Source organism: Staurois parvus, unplaced genomic scaffold, assembly GCF_062004578.1.
Source record: "Staurois parvus isolate SC_StPar_1 unplaced genomic scaffold, SC_StPar_1.0 ptg000298l, whole genome shotgun sequence".
Taxonomy (NCBI): domain Eukaryota; kingdom Metazoa; phylum Chordata; class Amphibia; order Anura; family Ranidae; genus Staurois; species Staurois parvus.
In genome coordinates, this window is record NW_028318094.1 from 4860587 (window position 1) to 4888369 (window position 27783).

Genomic DNA, 27783 nt, shown 5'->3' on the forward strand with positions numbered 1-27783 from the left:
ATGCCTAGCTGCTTGATTCTATACACCTGTGGCTATGGAGGTGATTGGAACACCTGAATCCAATGATCTGGAGCAGTGTCCCAATACTTTTGGCAATATAGTGTAGAAGTCCACCTCCTGGATGCCAAATATATGTGTTACGTGGTCATAAAGGGGTTAATCCAATAAAGTATAACTATTCAAAATTGAAAAAAAATAATTGCGTTTAGAGTGGAGGGGGATTAGAAAACCTGTCACATTTTCTTTTGTGGTCAGTGTTAGGGAGATTTATCCTATTTGTCTTGTTTACCATTATTACAGAGCGTGAATGTGAAAAAAAACCCACATTTTGGGTTGTCAACAGAATAGTGATAGAGGGGAAATCTTCCAATGAGGAGACTAGTTCTGGTGACCCTGGTGACAACCAGGGATTCCCCCCACTTTGGAGAGATTTCCTTTCACTTTCTGTTTTGAGTATGGAACAGGATGTAATTGGAAATCCCTGAATGGGACACAGATGGCAGATAAAATTGACAAGGGTTATACCCATCCAAAATGAAAAAAAAACAAAAAACACACGTTTTGCCTTTAGTTCTGCTTTAGGTTTCAAATCTAAATACTGTGAGCCATCGGTTTTAATAAAATAAGTAATTCATCCAATGGGATTTTTTAACCTGTGCAAAATATAATAGCAGAGCCTAGAAAAAAGGCAAAATAAAATTCTTAGAACACTGGATATCCTAGGTATTTTCAAAGAATAGCTAAAGTAAAATATCACCCTGACGTATACAATTTCTTCTGCCGTCTCTTTCCACTGGGGAATGTATAAAACCCTTGAGAGGTCTCAGTCTTGCCAGCAATAACAGCTTATCTCTGGTTTACTAAGATAATTGATACCATCTTCTACTCCGGTTAATAGATTTTGACTTTTTAAGCCAAGATGAAACTGTGGCATGTTGAGATGGTAGGAAGTTTTCTGGAGAAAATAAAGATGACAAATTCATCATAATGAATAATGGACCATATTGATTTTTAAACGTATAATAGTGTAAAGCTACAATCTAGCGAACCTTGAAAATTTAGTACAGAAATCCTGGGAATGGAGCTTACACGCTTGGAGAGTTAAACAACCTGGAGTTTCCTTGCTGTGTAAAATTCTGCTGTGTAGCAGTCTGGTACTTGGGAACACCAACCACAAGCCTCTGATCATTTAAATGTCTGCACAAAGACATTGATGGGTGGAGCTAAGATTTCCTACTGTTTATAGTCATACTCACAAAAGGAAACAAAATATGAAACCAGCCTAAAGAATCAGATAGTTCAAGCTGTGGCAAATGGGTCAATCTAGAATTAATCCTGGATTGCCATCTCTGGGCACCCCTCCACCCCCATACTCGTCCCAACCATTCCTTCATTATAAAAAGATACATTTAAGTAATGACAAAAGCTTATTAAACAACTTCATCAATTAGTTGGGGGAAACGGAAGGTTACAAAGGGCACAGTGGGATTGATACCCTTTAAGAAACTGTTAGGGCAAGTCAACTTATTAGCACAATTTCATATTTAACCTTAATTTCCATATAAATTACAAAAGATTTTTTGATTGGGTGGAGATTTTAATATAGCAAAAAAAAAGGAAAAAAAAGGCAATGACATTATCAGAATTTTTTAATGCTAATTCTTACAGTAGAAACAGTTTTATTTTTTCAAACTCATCATTCATCAGCAGATTACAATGCAGACATAAAATCTCAGGCTCTATAAAAGGTTAGATAAAGAGGAACTGTAAAACAAACAATTATGACTACCACAAAAACCAAAATGGAGCAAAAACTATAATCTATTTATTGCTTAAAAGAAAATGCCAGATTTAGCATTCATGTTGCACAGCAGCAGCCATTGTGTGACCTGAAAGTGTGAGCAAACATTTCAAATGCTTGTTTAACCCCTTGGCTTCGGCACCTCCCGGTCCTTTAAGGGTTTCAGAAGCCGGGAGATGGGGCGGGGTTTTGGTTCATGTGACCACCGTGACACGCCATTATATGATCAGGAAAGGTCCCGATCGAAAGAGGAGATCGGGACCTTTCCGTGAGTACTGGACATGTGTGCTGGGAACGCGCAGGGTGTGTGCTCTCAGCACATTTTTCTTAATTGCACGTAAATGTGCGGCCGCTCGGTGTCAAGGCCCAGGCGCTGGGAGGCCACACATTTGAGTGCGGCCGGCGACAAGAGGTTAAGCAGTTTTATGGATGATAGTGACTATTAATGTCTCGGCTCCAGATTGTAACCGGTTGTCCTAGTGCTAAGGACTAAGGCTGCTTTCACACTGATATGCTTTTGTGGTTAAAAAAAGCGGAAGAAAAACACAAGAAAAACAGGTGTATTCCTATGGAACTTTTCACACTGATCCGTTGCGGGTCAGGTGTGTTTTATAAAATCGTGCATTTTTGGTGCAGTAAAGAAGAAGAAAAAAAAAAAACGCACCTCCCCATTGAAATCAGTAGAAAATGCAGCAAAAACACATCAAAAGCACACCTGCACTACGTTTTTGGTGCGTTTGAGACATGTCCATTAAAAATGTGGCAAAAGCGTGGTAAAATGCGATCATTGTGAAAGTAACCTTAGCCGTAGCTCTCTAACTAGGACATAGATCTCAGCGAAAAAATGTTAAGGATGGCTTACAACCTCAATCAGTTTTTGTTATTGTTGCTCATATTCCCCTTTGCTGAGATTTCCTCTCGCTCTGTGTCCTGAGGAGGAAGTGATGGAAAATGTTCCCAGTGGGGCCCAAGATAGCAATAAAAAGCTTACAGTGACACTTATATGGGAAAATGTTCCCAGTGGGGCCCAAAACAGTAATTGAAGCCTTATAGAGTCCTTGACAGGAAGAAAAATCACTTCTGAAAGACCCTAGAATTGCACATACCATAAGGTCTGCCATCTTGGGTAGCATGTTTTTGGAGTAAATGATGCTTTCCCCACAATGCGCTGATTTATGAAGAGCAGAGAATAGGTAAGCTGTTCTGATTTCTAATAAGACCCCATCAACCTCATGTTGTGCGACTTTCATTACACAGGGATCCTACAAGTGCAGCTACATGCATCATGTGTTGCACAGCAATCAATAAAACCCTGTGGGTTCTATCTCTTTCCTTCTCGATCAAAAACATAAAATATATGCATAATCATTTCAAATAAACTTGAGAACAAGAAAATTGACTTGTGGTAATTGATGGCCTCACTAATTTGGAAGGTGAGTGTCACAGCTTGAGACCACAACCACCACATGCGCAGATATTTCGCTACTATGCACAGGCCAAAGACAATATTACTTCGCATTTTTATCATAACCTTCAGTTCACAATAAGTCAGTCTTCAAAAATATTCATAAGCAATGCCAGAAAATTAGAAAAAAAAATCCATATTTTGCATTTCACATGATTAAAATGATTACCTTAATGCTACACATTTTAGCTACGGCTCTTCATTTAAAGTGATTCAAAGCTCTAACAGGTAGCCTTTCATCTTGTCCTCCACTGCCTACTGATTACAGCTCTCTAAACCACAGCAAGGGGTAAATGAGTGGCTCCTCAGTTGCACTAGAATATTAATTTACAAACTGTTTTCTTCTGGAACACCGACTTTGTAAAGGAGTGTAATTTCTACTGCCACTTGTGAGAGGTCCTGGAGTTGTGCTTACCATGAGGTAACCAGAGTCTGCCATCTTGGGTAACATGCTTTTTTGTGGTTACAAAATGGCTGTTTCCAGGCAATAAGCTGATTTAATAAGAGTAGAAATGTCATTAATACTGTTCTTATATCTTATATATTACACATTACGTGACTTTCAATATATGAGAATCCTGCAGGCATAGATACATGAATGACGTAGTGTATGAGATTGTATTCATGTCAATGTTACCACACAACACCTGGCTGACACAATAGGGTATTCATGTCAATGTTACCACACATCTCCTGGCTGACACAATAGGGTATTCATGGCAATGTTACCACACAACTCCTGGCTGACACAATAGGGTATTAATGTCAATGTTACCACACATCTCCTGGCTGACACAATAGGGTATTCATGGCAATGTTACCACACAACTCCTGGCTGACACAATAGGGTATTCATGTCAATGTTACCACACAACTCCTGGCTGACACAATAGAGTATTAATGTCAATGTTACCACACAACTCCTGGCTGACACAATAGAGTATTAATGTCATTGCTACCACACAACTCCTGGCTGACAAAATAGGGTATTAATGTCAATGTTACCACACATCTCCTGGCTGACACAATAGGGTATTAATGTCATTGCTACCACACATCTCCTGGCTGACAAAATAGGGTATTAATGTCAATGTTACCACACAACTCCTGGCTGACACAATAGGGTATTAATGTCATTGCTACCACACAACTCCTGGCTGACAAAATAGGGTATTAATGTCAATGTTACCACACAACTCCTGGCTGACAAAATAGGGTTTTCATGTAAATGTTACCACACAACTCCTGGCTGACAAAAGAGGGTATTCATGTCAATGTTACCACACAACTCCTGGCTGACAAAATAGGGTATTCATGTCAATGTTACCACACAACTCCTGGCTGACACAATAGGGTATTCATGTCAATGTTACCACACATCTCCTGGCTGACACAATAGGGTATTAATGTCAATGTTACCACACATCTCCTGGCTGACACAATAGGGTATTAATGTCAATGTTACCACACAACTCCTGGCTGACAAAATAGGGGATTAATGTCAATGTTACCACACAACTCCTGGCTGACAAAATAGGGTATTCATGTCATTGCTACCACACAACTCCTGGCTGACAATAGGGTATTAATGGCAATGCTACCACACAACTCCTGGCTGACACAATAGGGTATTAATGGCAATGTTACCACACAACTCCTGGCTGACAATAGGGTATTAAATGGCAATGCTACCACACAACTCCTGGCTGACAATAGGGTATTAATGTCAATGCTACCACACAACTCCTGGCTGACACAATAGGGTATTAATGGCAATGCTACCACACAACACACAACTCCTGGCTGGCACAATAGGGTATTCATGTCAATGTTACCACACAACTCCTAGCTGACACAATAGGGTATTAATGTCAATGTTACCACAACTCCTGGCTGACACAATAGGGTATTAATGTCATTGCTACCATACAACTCCTGGCTGACACAATAGGGTAATAACCATAAAAGCAAATAAAATTTAGGGTGGTGATACATTAATGTAATGGGCTGTACTTGTGCAAAAGGTCTACCACTTCCCTAGAGGGCCTCACTCCACTTCCCCTACTAAGCTAAGGCCGGTGCAGACAAAAAGGGATTGTGTAAATAGGCCCTTACACCATATAGGTGAAAAAAGGGCCGTATGGAGATTGTACAACTACATTGTGACCTCTGTGGACTTAAATACAACAAAGTAATTTGCTACATAAATGTACAATGTGAAAGCATTAATTCAGAGAGCAATTGCACATATTCAGTGGATGAATGGCCAAAAAACAAGTACAAAAGGTTTATGTGGCTGCATGAGAGTCACTGATAACATATTCATCTACAAATTACTATCCTGTATCGAGAACTACATCACATACAGTTGTGTTCAAAATAATAGCAGTCAGACATCACCAACCTGATCAATCACTGTTTTTGGTAGAAATGATATTTCTACATGGCAAATAATTTACTAGCAGGTGTAGTAGAGTAATAGAAATCCAACAGACCCAACAGTCATGACATGCATGCTGCTGATTCTGTGTAATTGAATCACTAATTGAAAGGGGCATGTTCAAAATAATAGCAGTGTGGAGTTCTATTAGTGAGGTCATTCATTCTTTGAAAAACAGGTGGCAATTATTGCCCTTATTTAAGGAAGGAAGGCAGCAAATGTTGTACATGCTGGTTACAGTGCATTTCTCTCTGAAATTCTGAGGAAAATTGGTCGTTCCAGACATTGTTCAGAAGAACAGCGTACCTTGATTAAAAAGTTGATTGGAGAGGGGAAAACATATAAAGAAGTGCAGAAAATGATAGGCTGCTCAGCTAAAATGATCGCAAATGCTTTAAAATGGCAACCAAAGCCTGAAAGACGTGGAAGAAAGTGAAAAACTACCATTGGAATGGATAGAAGAATAGCCAAAATGGCAAGGACTCAGCCAACAATCAGCTCCAGGAAGATCAAAGAAGGTCTAAAGTTCCCTGTGAGTACTGTTACAATTAGAAGACGCCTATGTGAAGCCAAGCTATCTGCAAGAAGCCCCCGCAAAGGCCCACTGTTGAAAAAAAGACATGTGCTGAAGAGGTTACAATTTGCCAAAGAGCACATTGACTGGCCTAAAGAGAAATGGCGCAACATTTTGTGGACTGATGAAAGTAAGATTGTTCTTTTTGGGTCTAGTGGCCGGAGACAGTTTGTCAGACGACCCCCAAACACTGAATTCAAGCCACAGTACACTGTGAAGACAGTGAAGCATGGTTGCGCAAGCATCATGATATGGGGATGTTTCTCATACTACGGTGTTGGGCCTATTTATCGCATACCAGGGATCATAGATCAGTTTGAATACATCAGAATACTTGAAGAGGTCATGCTGCCTTATGCTGAAGAGGAAATGCCCTTGAAATGGGTGTTCCAACAAGACAACGACCCCAAACACACCAGTAAACGTGCAACATCTTGGTTCCAGACCAACAAGATTGACGTTATGGAGTGGCCAGCCCAATCCCCGGATCTTAATCCAATAGAAAACTTGTGGGGTGACATCAAAAATGCAGTTTCTGAGGCAAAACCAAGAAATAGAGAAGAACTGTGGAATGTAGTCCAATCATCCTGGGCTGGAATACCTGTTCACAGGTGCCAGAAGTTGGTTGACTCCATGCAACACAGATGTACAGCAGTTCTCAGAAACAGTGCTTATACAACAAAATATTCATTAAGTGATTCAAAGGAAAGCAAAATCTTCAAACATTTTTCAGTTTATATAGTGAATGTTTGAGTTTGTAAAGAAGAATACAAACACTGCTATGTTTTTGAACAGTCTAATATTCACTTTTCTTCAATTTTTTTAGAGGAACAACACAAATTTGATCTATTTTTCTTCATGTTTTGATTTGGAATAGAATGTGTAGTGTCCCCAATGCATTTGTGTGTATGGAAATAAAATCTATTAGAAGGATTTTGAGCTTTAGTCACTTTTTTCAACACACTGCTATTATTTTGAACACAACTGTATATACCCATTCTATACTGCCTTCCTTTTGGTTGCTGCGAAATCTCTGTACAAAAAAATGAGTGCAAGCAAAACATAATAAAATTAGGATCTGTCAACGAAAGGATTCATGACGTATTTTCAGCCTACCTATTCAACTACAGGCTAAGAAAAAGGGCCACTGTGAGAGGAGATGCCTTTACAGGCTACAAATACATAAGTCAATTGCAATGCATGCCTGAATAAACCAAAGAAACTGATAAAATAGTGGCTCCATCCTGGAATAAATTCATTGGTGGAACCCCAAACTGTAAATATCCTAAAGTATACCTGTCATAACAAAACCATGAAGAATGCCATTACTGATAACAGTCTAAATTGCCAGTATTTATAGGGCACCTGCAGACTTTGACTTCCAAAGGAGTTCTAATGGAATAGTGAAATGATCTATCTACAGTAGTAGCAGTCACATTCAGCTGGACTTGTTCTGTCATGTTGAAGACGTTTTGCAGCTTCTATAAGCCACAGCTTCAGTTCTAATGAGTATCAGGAAGATGGCCAACATGTATCTCTACATTTATATCTGTGCTCTGTGGATATACTGTACATGCTGGGTTATCTTCCTGACACTCAATAGTACCAAGGAAGTGGCTACTAAATGTCTTCACCATTATAGAACAAGTTCAATTGAATGTGACTACTAGCTATACTATGTCCTAGATCAGGCTCTCTCAACCGGGGTTCCTCCAGATGCTGCTTGGGGTTCCTTGAGCAATGTGCAATTTCTGCCTCTCAGATAAGATCCCATTGATCTTTTTTAGCTATCTTTAACCACATGCCCTCCAGAGGATTTACCCCCCTTCCCGTCAAGGCCATTTTTTTTGCGATACAGCGCTGTGTTACTTTAACTGACAATTGTGCGGTCATGCATCGCTGCACCCAAATAAAATGTATGTCCTTTTTTTCTCCACAAATAGAGCTTTCTGTGGTACTTTATTGCCTGTGCATTTTTTATTTTTTGCGCTATAAACAAAAAAAGACCGACAATTCTGAGAAAAAACAAACAAACAATACTTTTGACTTTTTGCTATTAAACATGTCCAGTAAAAAAAAAACAAAAAAAACACATTTTGTCATAAATTTAGGCCAAAATGTATTCTGCTCCATGTTTTTGCTAAAAAAAATCCCAATATGTGTAAATTAACTGGTTTGCGTGAACAAATGACGGTATATATACACCAAATTTTCTTTTTTTAATAATGGCGGCGATCAGTGACTTATAGTGGAACTGCGGCGGGCATTCTGACACTGGGGGGAACTGACATCCCTAGTAACACCAATACAGTGATCAGTGCTAATAAAAAAACACTGACACTGTACTAATGGCACTGGGCAGGAAGGGGTTAACATGTGGGGCAATCAAAGGGGTTACTATGAGGCTCTGTGCTGTGTTTCACTGTAAGCACACTGCATACAAAAGTGTGCAGGAGCTGACAGGGAAGAGATCTGTGTTGTTTAGACACAGGTCTCTCCCCCGTCGGAGATACTCGGCGATCACCAGGTGCTGGCGAGAAATCACTGGTGCAAGCCCCCTATCCAGAACTGCAAAATCACACCCATGCCACCCTGTAGTGGTTAAGGGGGTAATTCTTATAAATGACCTGTAAGGAGCAATCTTCCCACTGACATTAATTAATTACACATTAATGTATTATGAGTTGTAGATATAGTAACTTTTAGCAGGGACCCCGAGACCACAAAGTCATTTCAAAGGTTTCCTCCGTGTTGAAAAGTTTGAGAAAGACTAACCTAGATAAATGAAAACCTTCACAGTGACATGATAGATTACAGCATTTTACTGCTCAATGGTGTCTGCTAAGCTAGTGCCAAAAAATTGTCTGCCGAAACCTTACACCCCCTCCCATATGTTTAAAGGGTCATGTGACTGTTTGTGGTTGGGGAAATGCAGCAGACCGATACCAAAATCAGGCCTCTGTATCCAACTACCCCCAAGTATCCATTACCACCTTTGGGCTTTAGTATTGCTAGCTACTATCCCTTTTCTGAATATTCTAATAGGGTGACACACACACTTACAAGAACCAAATGATATAGCTAATATCTAACTAATCAGAAATGTAAAAATAAAGAAAAGAAAGATTGAAACTTTCTAAAATAGAAAAAAAAACAAAAAACATACTGCATTACCAAATGTGTAAGAAAAACTGGCATCTGACTAATTGGTTGCTATAGGTTATACTGCATCAAAAGTTCTTTGCACCTTTTTAGATTTTAGAATATATAAAAAGAATTTTGTGACAGAACGCTCTCGCTATGCCCTTCTAACACTGCTAACTGCAGTATTCCATATAATATTGTACAGTTCCGCCTTGCTGAGTTATATTAAAGAAGGCAGTAGCACAGAGAAACTTACAAAAATCAGATTTACAGCAATTTCCTTTAAAGTCAATAGATTTAAATAAAGAAATACTCAATATATAAAAATGCAACATTATTAAACACAAAGTTTGCCTATCTGCCATCTACAGAAGAAGCAGCCATCTTGTGGAGCAGATCAATATTTTATCAGATTCAACCTAAGCTGAATACTTTAAGAATAGCTCCCACCAATGTCCTTGGTGTCCTCTATATTTCAAGGTGTATAATTAAAATTGTTTTCTACCAGACCATTTTTACAACAAGGGTAGCTATATATTTTTTTTAAACATAAATACCTCAGAGGCTGGTGCCAGTAAGGCCTGTACAAAAACACCCACAAAATAAATGTACATTTTGAGATAACACACTTGAAGTGCAGTGCCTTAAGCCTTGTACACATGGACCAAAAATCCACTGAAATTGGTTGGTTCAGCAAGAACCGGCTGACGTTCGACCCATGTGTACAGCTATCTGTTCTACAGAAGCTGGTCTCACAGCTGGCTTGTTGAATGGGCATGCTGGTAAACCAATGGCTGCGAGCGCTGATCAGACTGCAATAGCATAGCAAGGGAGATCGCTGCACTAACCACATCGATTGTGTTAGTACAGTGATCTCTCTGTGTTTTTCGTTCGATCCGCTTGGTTGAACAAAAAAAGAAAAGACTTCTCGTGTGTACCCAGCTTAAGGATTATGGCACAGTTGATTTTACAGGATTCCATAGGAGTTGAACAGAGACTGGGAGGACCAGGAGCAGCAGCAGCAGCATGGGTGAATGGAGAAGACCTACACTGAATGACACACATCAAGTACTGATAGCTGATCTGCAGCTTGTAAGATGTGTCGCCTGCATAGTGCCTGCTATATATATCTATGAATCTACCTTGCAATCATGTAGCAATGTCACGCATTCCAATGCAGAAGATGGCGTAAGGCAAGTATTTTTTTTTTTCAGCATTAATGTGGCCATTTTGAATAGAGGAGGGGCTCTATGTAAAAAGCAGACTTTAAGTTCATTTTAATGCATTTGTTGTGCTACCTTAAATTTAAATAATTTAAATGCAGCTAGTAGTAATAGTAACCTAAATTGACTCTAGTAAGGATGAAGAGCGCAGCATCAAGCGCCAGCTTGCAACAACTTGTTGATTCCAAAGCTGCCGAGTGCCAGCATCCAAGGGGATCGACTAGTCCACTAAAAGTGATTGTGAAAGTCTTAGAGAAGCCGCACACCAACACCAGTCACTATTTGGCTTTGGGAAGAGACAGGCTAAAGCCGATTCTCTATACATAGTGACTGGACTGTGTTGTTGGTGTGCTGCTTCTCATGGTCTTCCAGTCACTACGTATAGAGAATCAGCTTTTCTCCCCCCAAAGCCAAATGGTGTTGTTGGTGTACGGCTTCTCATGGTCTTCCACAGTAATCGAAGGTATTAGCCTCTTGCAATCCCCTTTATAGCTGCACTCACACTAGAGGGCAGGGCTAAAGTCATCAATTTTGACAGCTGAAGAAAGCAAAGGGATAATATCTGTTGTTCCTTCACTATCCAATCAAAGGGCTGTGGGTAAGAAGATGACCAAGCTGTATTGCCCAACTGCAGCAGAGAAAAATCAGGTCACTAACCTTGCTTTACTGTACTGCAGTACTCTATTAATCTAAGGACTGGATGGACACAAATACAAGTACTTTAAGTAAAACAGCTCCTATATACAGTAATTAATCTGTCTATTCAGTTCAGATTTAAATGTTTCGCCGACCCAAGACTAATGTTTCAGCTATGAGCAAATGTTGGCAGGATCAGTCAAGCACCAGTTTCTTATATTTCTGAGGGACACCCATGAAAGGTTTCTACACCTGAGTTCCAAGTTCCAAGGTCTGCACACTTAGCACAGTTTTAACAAAGGAGTCTATTTATCTCTCTCTGTTGAATTTTTCATTTACTTCACATCATGGAGACTTCAGTAGAAAGCATAAAAGACACTCCCCACGTGCAACTTAAGGAGTGAAACTGGTATTGTTGTCCAAAGGAATTCCACTAAAACATTTAAGCAGCAAGTTTGCAATTCAGCTCCCCAGACTGCATACTCAAGTGAAAAAAAAAACAGCTTTGCCCCGAACTCCAGTCTAAATAAAACTAGTATATATTTTCTAGACACAGAGTTATTTAGATCCATATATAAAATAATTGCCAGTTCCTCTTCCGTGTATGTACATGGTATACATCCTAACTTGTCATCTAAAGCAGACATCCAGAATATTTTTATGTGTCTGCTGCTTACAGACTGTTAGGAGTTGGGGGCTATGCTCTTTGCCCCCTAGTGACAGTTAGACATGCTAAGCAGGAGCCTTCCAACATTATAGGTTCATCCCCATATTTAGGACTCTTAAATGGGAACTCCTAAATAGTCAGCATTTTTTTTTCTACAGAAAGAAAGGTTTTTCTGAAAATGCACGGTTTATTACATGGTCAGTTTAAACACCATAAATGCCAAGCATTGCTTTGGGAAACACTTTTATGTTCTTCCTAAACTGATCCTTTCCTTTACCTATGCAGGGGAACCTAAAAGTGTCGCTTAACTCCCCCAGCCCAGCAGCATATAATCACCATTCCTCATACCCGTGCTTCTCGGTTTTGACACCAGAACAAGAAACAAAATTCTGGATAAGCACCCGATTTATCAGAACTCACACAGACCTATAGATTCCTTTCCTTGCCCCATGTGTCAGCATTGGACCAATCAGAAGGCACCTAGCGCTGGCTTGCGTGAGTAAATCACAAGTTCACCCATACCTTAAAGTGCAGAATGGACTGGCGAGTGGTGAAGAAAGGTCAGTATATATGCGGCTGGGGAGCGAGGGAAGCCAAGTGACTCTTTAAAGAGTCCCTTTATTTGCCCCAGTATCATTTGGCAAGATTTTTAATAATATAATATATTTTTATAAATCCACAAGTTACCCTGTTCACTTCAAGATATACATCAAACATACAATTTATAGCAAGGATTTTTCATTGCTAAAATTAGAAAAAAACCTTACTTAAAAATAATGGCTATCTATAATAAAGTGCAAGAGTGCCAGCTAGACACTACTGCAAGAAAATGTTCACTGATTAAAGTAGTGCCACACTGCACTTAAAAAAGCTTACTTCCCTTGTAGCAAAATGCACATTTTTTTTTTTAACTTAAGGAGAGCTACATATGCTAGGGTCTTTCAATACATTTAAAAAATAAATATATACACTAAATAAAATATGCAGTTAAATTATGCAAAACACAGCTACAGCATTGTACTATCATTGTTGAGAAGTTTGGTGAATGATTTGCAGGCAAAAAAGACAATAGAAAGAGTGAGCGAGATGGCAATAGCCAGGTTCAAAAAGTATAAGAACAGAAAAAAAAAGTAGGAACATCTTATTAACAGATTGTTTCACTTAGGAAAATAAAGGAAAAAAGTTTTTGTTAAATTAAGAAGCCACTGAATCAATAAGTTCCATTACTTAAGGGCATCAACCCTCATCTGAAGGTCTGGGGATATTACATTTGTAACAACCATTAAGGTTCCAGTGAAAACATATTGTCCTTGTGCTAGGTTAACAGTACTTGACTGCGCATTGCAGAGTCAATCAAAGCAGCAATGTCAACTGAGCAAAGGTAATCCCTTATGGACGGATGGTGCACAAGTTTGAAAGTGTGTGCTTTTTGTCTTCTTAAATTATACTCATTATGGCATAGAATCCTTTAGGAGCTTAAGACCGACTCTGGAGGAAGACAGATAAAATGTGCTTCACATGGAAAAGCCTCTCCTTTAATGAAGTCATAGAAATAATTAGCGTTTGATAGGTCGGATCCAAGGGCAAGACGGACAAGAGCCACCAACACCAGAACGGACCATCTGGAGATGCCTGTGCGAAAGAAACACAAAAAATACAGTATGTAAATAAAAGGAACATAGATGTGATATCACAGCAGCAAATAATAAAGGATGCACAATAAAGAAGTCACTAACAAGTCACAAAATGTACTTCTTTTCACCGACAAAAGGAGACAGAGCTTCTGAGTGGAAATGGAAAGAAAACAATTTCTTCTGAACTCTGTATACAATTTTATAGTTCAACTTCAGCCAAAACATTTTAGTTTTGGATGTTGTGTGGAAAAGATAGAACGTCTTTTAACTTTTTATTGAGCTTACTTCTCATTGTGGAAATATCTACTGACTGCCCTCATCACTATGACACATGATAGAAATCTTCCCCAACAAGGTCACAGTCTACGAAAAAAAAAAAACCTGTCAGATTCTAACCCAGCATATGTGCCCAGGCAAGCACATCATTCCATTTACACAGGAAGCTGCTGCCATTGGCTGTACTGACAGCTCACTAGGTTGAAAAGTGCAAAGCCTGGAACACCCTCCTCATTGGCCTACCTAATCGCAGGTTATCATACTGCTGCCAGACTCATCCACCTTACTAACCGTTCTGTATCAGCCACCCCTCTCTGCCAATCCCTCCACTGGCTTCCCATTGTCCAACGGATAAAATTCAAATCATTAACAATAACATATAAAGCCATTTATAACTCTGCCCCAAATTACATCAACAATCTTGTCTCTAAATATCACCCAAACCGTACTCTCCGCTCCTCGCAAGACCTCCTGCTCTCTAGCTCCCTTGTCTCCTCCTCCCATGCTCGTCTCCAGGACTTCTCCAGAGTTTCCCCCATCCTCTGGAATGCTCTGCCCCAATTCATCAGACTATCGCCTACTCTGCTCACTTTTAGGCGATCTCTGAAAACCTATATTTCTTCAGGGAAGCCTATCCTGCCATCAGCTAATAATGGAATCTTCTACTCTTCCAACCAGTCCATCCCCCACAATTACTACCTTTTGTACTACTAGCCCCTCCCTCCTAGATTGTAAGCTCTAAGGAGCAGGGCCCTCCTATCCATCTTGTATTGAACTGTATTGTTGCTGTATTGTCTTCCGTTATATTGTAAAGCGCTGAGCAAACTGTTGGCGCTATATAAATCCTGTATAATAATAATAATAATAACAACAACAAGGACCCCTGATGTCACTGAGAGCCAAACAATGGTTTAGGATGCCGCTGTGCTTTGTGTAAGAAGCCTGCCCATTTGCTACAGGTACCCTATGTTCCTGAAGGTACAGGGTATGGGGCTGATCTAAAGGTCTGAAATGCATGGGTTTAGGGATGACCTGAGGTTTCAAGTGTATGGATTGTGTCATGATCTGAGGTCTGAAGTAAATGCATTGGGGCTGATCTGAGGTCTGAAGTGTAAGGACTGGGGCTGATCTGAGGTCTGAAGTGTAAGCATTAGGGGATGATCCGAGGTCTAAGTGCATAAATTTGGGCTGATCTGAGGTCAGAAGATTATGCTTAGGACATGATCTGAGGTCTGAAGTTTATGGATTGGGGGATGTTTTGAGGTCTAAGTGCATAAATGTGAGCTGATCTGAGGTCAGAAGATTATGCTTAGGACATGATCTGAGGTCTGAAGAGTATGGATTGGAAGATGATATGGAGGTATAAAGTCCATGCTTTGGGGATAATCTGAGGTCTGAAGTGTAAGGATTGGGGGATGATCTGAAGTCTAAGTGCATAAATTGCAGCTGAACTGAGGTCTGAAGTGTATGCATTGGAGCTCATATGAGGTCTGAAGTGTACGGATTGGAAGATGATCTGAGATATAATGTGCATGCTTTGGGGCTGACATGAGGTCTGAAGTGTATGGATTGGAAGATGATCTGAGATATAATGTGCATGCTTTGGGGCTGACATGAGGTCTGAAGTGTAAGGATTGGGGGATGATCCAAGGTCTAAGTGTATACATTTGGGCTGAACGAAGGTCTGAAGTGCATGCATTGGAGCTGATCTGAGGTGTGAAGAGTATACTTAGGGCATGATCTGAAGTCTGAAGTGTAAGGATTGGGGGATGATCTGAGGTCTAAGTGCATAAATTGGGTTGAACTGTATACATTGGAACTGATCTGAGGTTTGAAGTGTATGAATTTGGAGACAAAGGTTTAAAGTGAATGCATTAGAGGTGAACATAATTTGTGTGCTCTCTAGTTAATCAATCAATGTTTTCACTCTCTTAGTTGTACTGCTAATTGCAAGTTAAACTCATTAACATATAATAGGTAATGATTATCCCAACATATTGCAGGGGTTGACATAGGTGTGGATATGCATAAAGTATTAAACCACCATGTCATAGCAAAGTGTATGCCTGGACAAAATATAACCATACTATGCAGTACATGTCTACGATACATGCATTTTCTTTTTGTCCTTTTAACCAATTCAATACCGGGCAATTTTACACCTTCCTGCCCAGGCCATTTTCAAATGGTTAAAAATGCTTCCAGTACAAAAAATACCTGGTGATAATGCTAGAAATCATGTTGTTTGGATGACAACATTGTTTCTGTACAGAAATCCCTAGCAGTGTTGCCAGTCCAGCCCTAGATCTCCTCTGCTAGACTACAAAACTACACCTATCCCCACCCTAAGTGAGCTTCTCCACATGAATACATTGATTTCCCACAAAAACAAAGCTGCTGTCTTGACTTCCAAGAGCCTGCTCACAAACTATCATAGAAGTTGGCCATAGGCACCCTCTGATTCCCGCTCCCGGTATCTGCCCTTGCCATTACTTACTACAGGAGCAAGGTAAAGAAAAAAAACAGGGGCATGCGCTAGAGGAGAGCAGGGAGATATGGAGGTAAATTTGGATCATGCCCGTACAAATGCTTAAATAAGTATATACAGTTGTGACCAAAATTATTCAACCCCCACTGAAATTGAGTGTTTTGGCCAGTTTGACATTGCTTTTGATCATTCAGTCATCTTGCTTACATTTACATTAAAGAGGCACTTGTAGGTCAGACAAATATAACATAACAGTTATAATGAAATAACCACAAATGTCTTTTCTGTGCTCACAGCATTATCAGTTTTATTCAACCCCCAAGTGACATTCAATCTTAGTACTTAGTACAGCATCCTTTTACAGTTATAACAGCTTTTAAACGTGAAGCATAGCTTGACACAAGTGTCTTGCAGCGATCTACGGGTATCTTCGCCCATTCTTCATGGGCAAAGGCCTCCAGTTCAGTCACATTCTTAGGCTTGCGCACTGCAACTGCTTTCTTTAAGTCCCACCAGAGGTTCTCAATCGGATTTAAGTCTGGTGACTGCGATGGCCACTCCAAAATGTTCCAGCCTTTCCTCTGCAACCATGCTCTAGTGGACTTGGAGGTATGCTTGGGATCATTGTCCTTTTGAAAGGTCCAACGTCTCCCAAGCCTCAGGTGTGTGACGGACTGCATCACGTTTCCATCCAATATCTCCTGGTACTGAAGAGAATTCATGGTACCTTGCACACGCTGAAGCTTCCCTGTACCTGCAGAAGCAAAACAGCCCCAAAGCATGATTGACCCTCCACCATGCTTCACAGTAGGCAAGGTGTTCTTTTCATCATAGGCCTTGTTCTTCCTCCTCCAAACATAGCGTTGATCCATGGGCCCAAACAGTTCTAATTTTGTTTCATCAGTCCACAGAACACTATCCCACAACTTTTGTGGTTTGTCCACATGGCTTTTGGCATACTGCAGTCGACTCTTCTTATTCTTTGGAGACAGCAAGGGGGTACGCCTGGGAGTTCTGGCACGGAGGCCTTCATTACGCAGTGTGCGTCTTATTGTCTGGGCTGAAACTTCTGTACCCACATCTGACAAATCTTTTCTCAGTTCCTCAGCAGTCACACGGGGACTTCTCTCCACTCTACGCTTCAGGTAGCGCACAGCAGTCGAAGTCAGCATCTTCTTTCTGCCACGACCAGGTAGCGTTTCAACAGTGCCCTTTGCCTTGAATTTGCGAATGATGCTTCCTAAGGTGTCTCTTGGTATGTTTAACATCTTTGCAATCTTCTTATAGCCATTGCCCTTCCTGTGAAGAGAAATCACCTCTTCTCTTGTCTTCCTGGACCATTCTCTTGCCTTCACCATGTTTGTAACCACACCAGTAAATGTCTAGAAGGAGCTGAGTATCACAGTCATTTTAAAGCTGCCTAATTGGTGCTTATTATGCTTGATTGCTGCTCGGTGACATCCACAGGTGTTTTCAATACCTGATGGAAAGCACCTGTATGAACCTCTGTTCTTCAGAGTGGTAGTCTTTAAGGGGTTGAATAATTGTGGCAATGAAGAAACCACATAAGAACCATTTACTACTGTATTACATAAACAATTGATGTCATTTTAGTTGCATTTGGGTAGTTACAACGTCCTTGTAGGATTTGATTCTGAATACAATTCCAAATGTACACTATAGTCCCTAAACCCCTTTACAGCATTGGGGGTTGAATAATTTTGGTCACAACTGTAATAGCCACTGCTTTGGAATAACTTGCCCTTCCACTTGCCTGCCCTAGAAACTAAATAAGGACAGCTACAGTATATTCTCCTTGTTGGTCTACATCACTACAATGACGTGAGCAGGTATAACCTTTTCCATTATCTCCTGTTTACCTAGATTAACAAGGCCAGCTGTATTTTCTCCCCTGGACCACGTGTTTGTCTGCTCTCGCAACACGTATGTAAATCATGTGTCCTTACAAGAGAAAAGCATACCTTGCTCGGATCGTGGTCTAATTCTGCATGTCTATTCTTTGCTGCTGGATTATTAAAGGAAAATAAAACTGAGATACTGAAACGGGAACTTATGATCTCCTATTTGGATAGAAGTGTCCCTTTGGAGTCTTTAAGTATGCTATTTTGGTTTTGAGAACATTTTCCAGTCATTTGCTTGCAAGCACCTGGCGGCTTTTAATGGACAGGAGCATCAATCTCGCTTTCAAGAGCCGACAGTGTGGGCAAGGATAAGCACTGCAGGGTGCATGTAGTGGGGACAGATCTCCATGCTGTGTTGAATCCACTAACAGCTGCCATTAACTCCTGCATAGCCATGGACAAATTTAACCCAACGACACCTTTATAACATTTTTACCTATAGCATACATGCTTTGTGTTAAATAATTTAGGATTACGTTTTATACTAGGCTCCAGGCAAACAGCAATAAAAACTACTGCAATTGATGTTTTGGAACCCTTTCATTACAAAGGAATTTGTATTTCAGTCTATAGGCAATTCCAGACTGCAGAGACAAGCTGGTGACCTGACCTGTCCCTGCTGCAGGTAAGCAAAACAGCCTGGCCACCTTCCTGGCTTCAGCTTGTGATTGGACCATGTAGGAGCAGAAACAGCCCAATGAACTCCTCCCTCTGCTTTATCCTCCAGTCAGCTCATGTACACTGCAGCACACTGATTGGTTCCCTAGTGCTGTCCCTTTCATTCTCAACGGAAGTGCTGCAGTATAGGGGAATACAAGAGGCTGATCTCAAGTCAAAATCAGCTTCTCACACCGGTTTACAAAGAAAGATGTGACCATCTCATCTTTAATCAGCTCATTCTAGTTACTAGTCTGGTGTGCACAGTCCAGGTGTTCTAGCAGGATAACATTTAATCATTCTTGCAGAAATGATTAGCACCTCAAAGATGAAAGTAAAACACAAGGTTTCATTTCCTTCTACTAAAATCGAAGTAGTGCAGGTGCAAGAGAACTACATATAGAGACATCTCATTTTGACCCACCGAGTCTTAATCATGTTCCCTTGTTTTTAACATGGATTTGATAAAATACATTCTGGCTAATCAATTACTCTCCAAGCATCTTGATTATTTCTGCAAGCTTCACTACATACACTAGTTGCATTTTAAAACACATTGGGGTTGCTTTACTAAAACTGGAGAGTACAAAATCTGGTGCAGCTGTGCATGGTAGCCAATCAGCTTATAACTTCATCTTGTTCCATTAAGCCTTAAGAAAAAAGAAAAAAAAAAAAAAAACATGGAAGCGGATTGGTTTCCATGCAGAGCTGCACCAGATTTTGCACTCTCCAGTTTTAGTAAATCAACCCCCAAATTTTTTTTCTAATCTGAATTTTAATCTGCTAATATTTTGCCCTCCATGTAGCCTACAAATGCTAATGAAATTTAAAACAGAAAAAAAAATCTTGTTGTTTTTAATTCTATAACTTATTTTAGACCCAGTGATATCATCAGGTCTCTGTGTTTTTCTATGCAATGTAGGCAAATCATGACCTGAGGGAGGAACCAGCAGGGTGTTATACAAACAGTAACTCCCTGAAAACATGACAATACCTTGTCTCAGCTCTGATGCAAGCAGTGGGCTGGCTCATTGGAGGAGTTATGCAAACATTGAAATACCTTGATGGACAGATGTCAGCCTGGAGGAGTGGGCATTTCTGGGCAGACTACATTTGCATGCAGATCGCCCCAACTTGCACCCTTTTGTGATTGAGCCTCCATGATTGAAAGAACTGAAATTCAAGGAATGAAAGAGGTAAGCCAGGAACAGTAAGGCTTGGCGAGGAAAGAGTTAGATCAGCCTTTCTCAACCAGGATGCCCAGGCACCCTGGGGTGCCTTGAGGTTTCTTCAGGGGTGCCTTGGCAAAATATCTAAAAATTGCCCAAAACTTGTATACAAGCCAGCAGGTGGAACAAACCTGCCTCTTAGTTACACAAAGCCACAGGTTTTCATTGTGCACCATTACAACCTTCTAGCTGTTAGCATCCTGACAACTAATGACATCATCTGTTGATAGGGAGGATGTCAGTTGCCTACACAGCATCCTAGTATGACCCTTCCCTGCCCCTCTCCATCAGTGCTGGGGTCACATTAGCTCAGTGATGGAGAAAAACTGAGAGAGAAGAGAAACACTGGAATACTAGTCAGGACCAGTGTGCAAAAGTGTATTTACATTGGAAGAATAAATCACTCTAGCGTTGGGTGTCTTACATGTGTGGATGTTGCTGCGTTATATAAAACTATTACAACAGTTTTTCACATTTTAGAATAGGGTGCCTCAAGACTGTCCATAATTTTAAAGGGTGCCTCAGGACTGTCCATAATTTTAAAGGGTGCCTCGGGACTGTCCATAATTTTAAAGGGTGCCTTGACTGACAAAAGGTTGAGAAACACGGAGCTAGATGAGGCTGGATGTTCCTTAACCAGGAAATGGGGCGGCCTCTAACCAACTTGATGCAGCTTTTAATTCACACTATGAGAAGCTCAGAGTGTGTAGTAAAATCAAGGTAAGCAATTTCAGTCCAGAAGATGAACCTGTACAACTGTGCAAGACCAAGGCTGGGGGTCAGCTTAAACAAATGCATTACTTTATACTGGCCCTGACAGTTTTTCACATTTTAATGGTTCCATGGGTAATCTGCTGAGACTTGGACTTGTTGGAAGAAGGGAAAGTAAACGAAAACCTTAGAAAGCTACACTCTTATCAGTCTGCGTCAGCTTTTCTAAGGTTCACTGTGCTGCCCACTGCATTGTCACTCCATCATCTCTGCCACTACTCCCAACAATTTCATTGACAGAAAAGGGTATTGTAGGGCATTTCCAAGAGAAAATCAGCCACAAATCAGGTAACACATGATGGCTACATGGCTACAGAACCAAAAAGAGATAAAAAGGTGTTAGACTTCAATGTAACTTTAAAATGTATGTAAATAAATAAAAGTTTTTTTTGTTTGTTTTAAATAAAGTATAGAAAAAAGACTATGTCAGGTTTTTATTGCGATCTGTGCCCCTGCTGGGGAGATTCACCCCTTTATCTGTCCTATAGACCAGGGGTCTCCATATTTTCTAAACAAAAGGCCTTCAGACTTTGAGAGGGCCAGACTGTGGCCAGTGGGAGTAGAAATTGTCATGGAGCCCCATCTTTGATATCAGGGGGAGGAATAGGCCTGGTTTTTTGTGTCAGTGGTAAGAATCACGCCCCCTTGTTGGTGACAGTGAAAGGGATAGTGCCCCAAGGGCCGATTAAAGGCAAGCAAAGGGCTGCATCTGCCCCAACCCCCCCCCCCGGGCCACAGTTTGGAGAACAATGCTGTAGACCATTGTCATCAAGACAGGGAGTGAGGGGAAATCCATAACATTTTGAGTGTAGACCATATCAAGAGGTGAAGAAAAATCCCCTAAGGAGAGCATCTGTTCCTGCGAAAAATCCATTTACTTTGAGAGCTTTCCTCTCATTTCCTTTTGTGCCTCTAAAACAGAGTAGGGAAGAATTCCTAGAAGGACACAGGCAGCAAACAATCTGACAGGGATTTTAACCCTTCCATACTCTAAACCTAAAAATGCAGTTTTGCATCTCCATGCATGCTCACTAGCTCTTGCTGGCATTAGCCAGATGCTACTACTCCAAGATAAAAAACCTACATTTTTTTTTTCATGTTACACACCCAGCCCTCCTTACAACAACACACGTCAATAAAGGATACAGAGGCTCGGCATTGTAGTGACATCAAAGATGGTGCCATCAGTAAAGTACTGTATATCTCAGGTTTCCATTATATTGATTACAGGAGGAAACTCACATAAGATGTATCATGCTCTGAGCTGAAATTACTTTATAGCTATACTGACAGGAATTCTGGGTAAAGTATAGATAATTGTAGTGGTTGCAAAAAGCTAAGCAAGAACGTTCTCCCAGCCACCTATTGAGATGCATTCATGTCACGTGAGTATCAACCTAGGATAATAAAAACCATGCACAATTAAGTGCAAAGCAAATGTTATAAAGATTTTAAAGCCCTGGTGCCCAACCTATATAGTGAATAAATAAATTTATATTCCTCCTGCGCTTTATGGAGTACCTATAATCACAAGCTGCTAGCACTCAAAAACTGATAACTTGTATAGTGAACAGAAATAAATAAATCTTATTAATCTTACGAATACCTCATATAACATTGAAATACACAGAGACATAGAGGAATAATCAAAATAGGTGCCACACGTGCTCTTATAATATATGTGCAAGTAGGTGGGTGATCTATAGTCCTGTTCCTACTCCAGAACTGGTAACTTAGTAGTCACTACACATGTGTGATAACATATACTGGCCCCCTTAAGTCACACTCTACAGGAGTGATTGGCAAATATAAAATGGTGACCAAACAGATAAAGTAATATTTCTCTTAATGCAACAGTTCATAAATGATTAATATTCGTACTCCACTTGGTGCCCAACCGCCGCCCCAAGGGCTACATACGACCCTTTAGCACTTCTTGTGAAGACACTAATCTGTGTTTGCCTATTGCCCTGTTATTGTAGTGATTTCTGGCAGCCTCATATAATATGTCTCAAGTTCATCTCCTGAAGCATGTCCCCAGTCTCCAACAACTCCTATAGCATATTCATAGTTTCTGACAGTCTCCTCAGCATGTCTGCAATCTCTGACCATCTCTAGTATCATGTTCACATTCTCTGATTATCTCTTGTATCAAGCCCATAGTCTTTGACTATATTCTTTTATGTGTCTGCTGTTTCTGATAATTCACTAAATATTTTAAATGTGGCCCTTTGGTGATGTCGGGGGCTGCATTTGAGACCCTCATATCAAGAAAGTTGACCACCACTGACTTAAAGTGTTATCAAAGTTCCTGGGGTCTATTCATAGGGATTCACTTTGCAATTAGTATAGTAAATGTGTGCTGGACAGTCATCTGTATTTTTCAGCATTTGTCTATTATTTTCAGAAGATTTCTTATATATGTAAGGCTGGACATAGAGAGAAACTTACAGTCAGGTCCATAAATATTGGGACATCGACACAATTCTAACATTTTTGGCTCTATACACCACCACAATGGATTTGAAATTAAATGAACAAGATGTGCTTTAACTGCAGACTGTCAGCTTTAATTTGAGGGTATTTACATCCAAATCAGGTGAATGGTGTAGGAATTACAACAGTTTGCACATGTGCCTCCCACTTGTTAAGGGACCAAAAGTAATGGGACAGAATAATAATTATAAATCAAACTTTCACTTTTTAATACTTGGTTGCAAATCCTTTGCAGTCAATTACAGCCTGAAGTCTGGAATGCATAGACATCACCAGACGCTGGGTTTCATTCCTGGTGATGCTCTGCCAGGCCTCTATTGCAACGGTCATCAGTTCCTGCTTGTTCTTGGAGCATTTTCCCTTCAGTTTTGTCTTCAGCAAGTGAAATGCATGCTCAATCGGATTCGGGTCAGGTGATTGACTTGGCCATTGCATAACATTCCACTTCTTTCCCTTAAAAAAACTCTGTGGTTGCTTTTGCAGTATGCTTTGGATCATTGTCCATCTGCACTGTGAAGCGGCGTCCAATGAGTTCTGAAGCATTTGGCTGAATATGAGCAGATAATATTGCCCGAAACACTTCAGAATTCATCCTGCTGCTTTTGTCAGCAGTCACATCATCAATAAATACAAGAGAAGAAGTTCCATTGGCAGCCATACATGCCCACACCATGACACTACCACCACCATGCTTCACTGATGAGGAGGTATGCTTAAGATCATGAGCAGTTCCTTTCCTTCTCCATACTCTTCTCTTCCCATCACTCTGGTACAAGTTGATCTTGGTCTCATCTGTCCATAGGATGTTGTTCCAGAGCTGTGAAGGCTTTTTTAGATGTCGTTTGGCAAACTCTAATCTGGCCTTCCTGTTTTTGAGGCTCACCAATGGTTTACATCTTGTGGTGAACCCTCTGTATTCACTCTGGTAAAGTCTTCTCTTGATTGTTGACTTTGACACACATACACCTACCTCCTGGAGAGTGTCCTTGATCTGGCCAACTGTTTGTGAAGGGTGTTTTCTTCACCAGGGAAAGAATTCTTCGGTCATCCACCACAGTTGTTTTCCGTGGTCTTCCGTGTCTTTTGGTGTTGCTGAGCTCACCAGTGCGTTCCTTCTTTTTAAGAATGTTCCAAACAGTTGTTTTGGCCACGCCTAATGTTTTTGCTATCTCTCTGATGGGTTTGTTTTGTTTTTTCAGCCTAATGATGGCTTGCTTCACCGACAGTGACAGCTCTTTGGATCTCATCTTGAGAGTTAACAGCAACAGATTCCAAATGCAAATAGCACACTTGAAATGAACTCTGGACCTTTTATCTGCTCATTGTAATTGGATAATGAGGGAATAACACACACCTGGCCATGGAACAGCTGAGAAGCCAATTGCCCCATTACTTTTGGTCCCTTAACAAATGGGAGGCACATATGCAAACTGTTTTAATTCCTACACCGTTCACCTGATTTGGATGTAAATACCCTCAAATTAAAGCTGACAGTCTGCAGTTAAAGCACATCTTGTTCGTTTCATTTCAAATTCATTGTGGTGGTGTATAGAGCCAAAAATGTTAGAATTGTGTCGATGTCCCAATATTTATGGACCTGACTGTACTTGATTTCCCCATCCCCATGTACACTAACATCATAGATGGAGGAAACGTCATTGTAATTAGGCACCCATGGCAGTTGACGTTGTTGGGCAGTGACTATTTGATAAGATGCAGTCACTGTAATGGTGATAATTTTCCATCTGGGTCAGTCAATTTTTAATGTAACTTTTGTCAAGTTAGGTGGTGCTTGCGGGGCTACCCATAGCTGTAATTGCAGCAGAGATCAGCCAAAATCCAAATCATCTATGAAGGCCTTACTGCAGTATCTAAATGTCATTAGCAAATCTTGTTTGCAGATGAATTCTATCACGTGCATACTAATACTGCTGGGTGAATCCCGTTTGAATATAAATCAGATGGGCAAATTTTGTTTGTAATTGGAATCTATTATGTTATATTATGCTGATGGTTAGAGAGGAACTCATCTCTAGCTGAACTCCAAAATTAGGCTCTTTTACACTCCATTGAACTGTGGGTGAAGTCATTCTGGCCCCGTAGCTCATTGGAGAAAAAAAAAAAAAGGACAAAACACGAGTGTGGATAAAGTCTGAAGGACATCCAATCTCATATCAACTAATGGGCAAATCTAGTTTGATTTTTTTTATTTTAAATGTGACAGGTGAATCCTTTCATTAGAATCTCTCCCTTATGTTGAATTCTAATTCCTTTTCCATTGAATTTTCTTGGTAAATTTTTCAAGAGGTGGGTCGCCAACTGATCAGAGGTCTCCCCAATTGCTCAGCTTGGGACTGGCATGCGCAATGTGATAACACATGTACAGTATATCCAAATTGTACACGCATACTAGAGCAATGACACTTGAGTACCTGGAGAAAACTCATGTATGGAGAAAGAACATGCAAACTCAATGCACATAGTGTCCTGGCAGTTAAAGCGGAGTTCCACCCAAAAGGGGACATTTCGCTTTAAAGATTGGTCCCCCGCTCCCCATTAAGGATTGGCACCTTTGGAGAGCGGAATTTGACAGGTACCCGCTCCCACTTCCGCTGTGATCACCTAGGCGATCGGACACAGAAGTTGTCCTCCTACCCTCCCTCCCTGTAGTCATGTAGGACACGTGACAGGTCCCAGAAGACGACGGGGCCATTCAGGAAGCGCAGCACTACTTGCACATGCGCAGTGGGCACCCGGCTGTGAAACCGCAAGCTGTCACAGCCGGGTGCCCACTCTGAAGCTGCCGGCCTCCTGGAATACAGGACGGCCGGTGAAACGGGCTGCGGCGGGGGCAACGCGGGATCGTGGGACAGGTAAGTGGCTGTTTTTTAAAAGTCAACAGCTACAGTTTTTGTAGCTGCTGACTTATTTTTTTTACAGTGAGTGGAACTCCGCTTTAAGAACAGCAGTGTCACAAATGCATACATGCAAAGTGAAACAAAAAGAAAGCGCACCAACCTGATGAAGAAGGGACCCCCTCTGAAACGCGTCAGCCTTACTTTGGGATTGTCTGCCCTCGTGCTGTGACTCGCACTGGTTTTACACTCCTAGAGTTCTGTTTAGGATCTTATACACTTGTTATGCTTCTTTGTTTGTGAATATATTTCTCAATTCAATAAAATCACAGTTTACTAAGGTAATGCGCAAGGTTGGTGTGCTTTTTGTTTCACTTTGCAGTACTGGTTGGGCTTCCCCAGCCTTGTTTAGAGCCACACAACCTTCTATGCATTGGTGGACGAATTTCCACAAGATCCTTTTCCATCCATCCACCCTTGCTCTGGGTCGTAGAGCCAAGGAGGTGTTTTTGTTTCCACAAATGCATACATGTCAAGCCACTATGCCACCCCTGTCTTATTAGCAGATCCTTTAAATTGAGAGGCTGAGGATTAAACATAGCACCTTTTCATCTGCAGCAGTTTTAAAAAGCATTTTTTGTTTCTAGCAATCACATTACCACTTCAGTTCATTACCAAAGTAATTTAATTAAATCATTTTGTAGCGATATTTACATTACTCAAAACAACTGTGTGTTTTATGCTTTTAAGAAAGTCATTTTTGGAATAAATGAGCCTTGCACTGTGCCAAGCGCCAGCACTACTTTGCATGAGATGCTTGCGACTGCTGCAGCGGGATAAGATTAATGCGCGGTGGCAATGCTGTGTACGGCTTAACAATCATTAGTATACCTGCAGAGCAGAGGGACAGTAATAGAACGCGGTGTCAGAACAGTGTGTGTTTAAGAGGGAGTGATAGAGAGCAGGGGAGCGACAACACAGATGTGTCTGTCAGAAGATAAAACGTTCCATCTGTCATTTCTCCAGTCTTTCCCTCTTAAATTAGACGCTCAAAATTTAAGCTGTGTTGGCTTTTTAGTGAATACTGCTAAGGCCAGAGGTCATTGTAAGAAATGAAAATCTGGACAGGTTTTTTTTTTCCATGATGAGCTACTGAAGTCATTAAAGCAGAGATCTAACCAAAAATAACAAGATCAAAGGAAGCAGCCCATTTAGTGATAAAATAACAAAAAAAACTGCTTTGCTGCAATATTCAACTTCAGACCGGGAGTCTCTTCCACACTGCTTTTTTCTGCCATTAGATGTCCTCATTCTGATGGCCAGCACTATTCAACCTACCTCCTCTGAGCCCAGGTCATCCTTGACCTACCCAAGCCTGTGAGTGGACATAATAAGGACAAGCAGCACCATGGTGAGCTCTGTCAGTCCGTTTTCTCCTCCCACTTGCAAGAGGCTGTTTCCAGATCAAATTCAGGTACCGTACTTTCACTGCTTGTATTTAAAAA

General features: G+C 40.7%; 1 protein-coding gene across 1 annotated transcript in view; it reads right to left on the bottom strand.

The window, feature by feature from the left end:
* Positions 1 to 1631: 1631 nt before the first annotated feature.
* The window catches only part of LOC149458012 (LON peptidase N-terminal domain and RING finger protein 1-like), a 112201-nt gene continuing 86049 nt past the window's right edge, over positions 1632 to 27783 (bottom strand). The window contains exon 11 of the mRNA XM_089682814.1: positions 1632 to 13582. Coding sequence (XP_089538940.1) covers positions 13427 to 13582 — 156 coding nt within the window. The 3' untranslated portion in view covers positions 1632 to 13426. The remainder of the gene's footprint in view (positions 13583 to 27783) is intronic.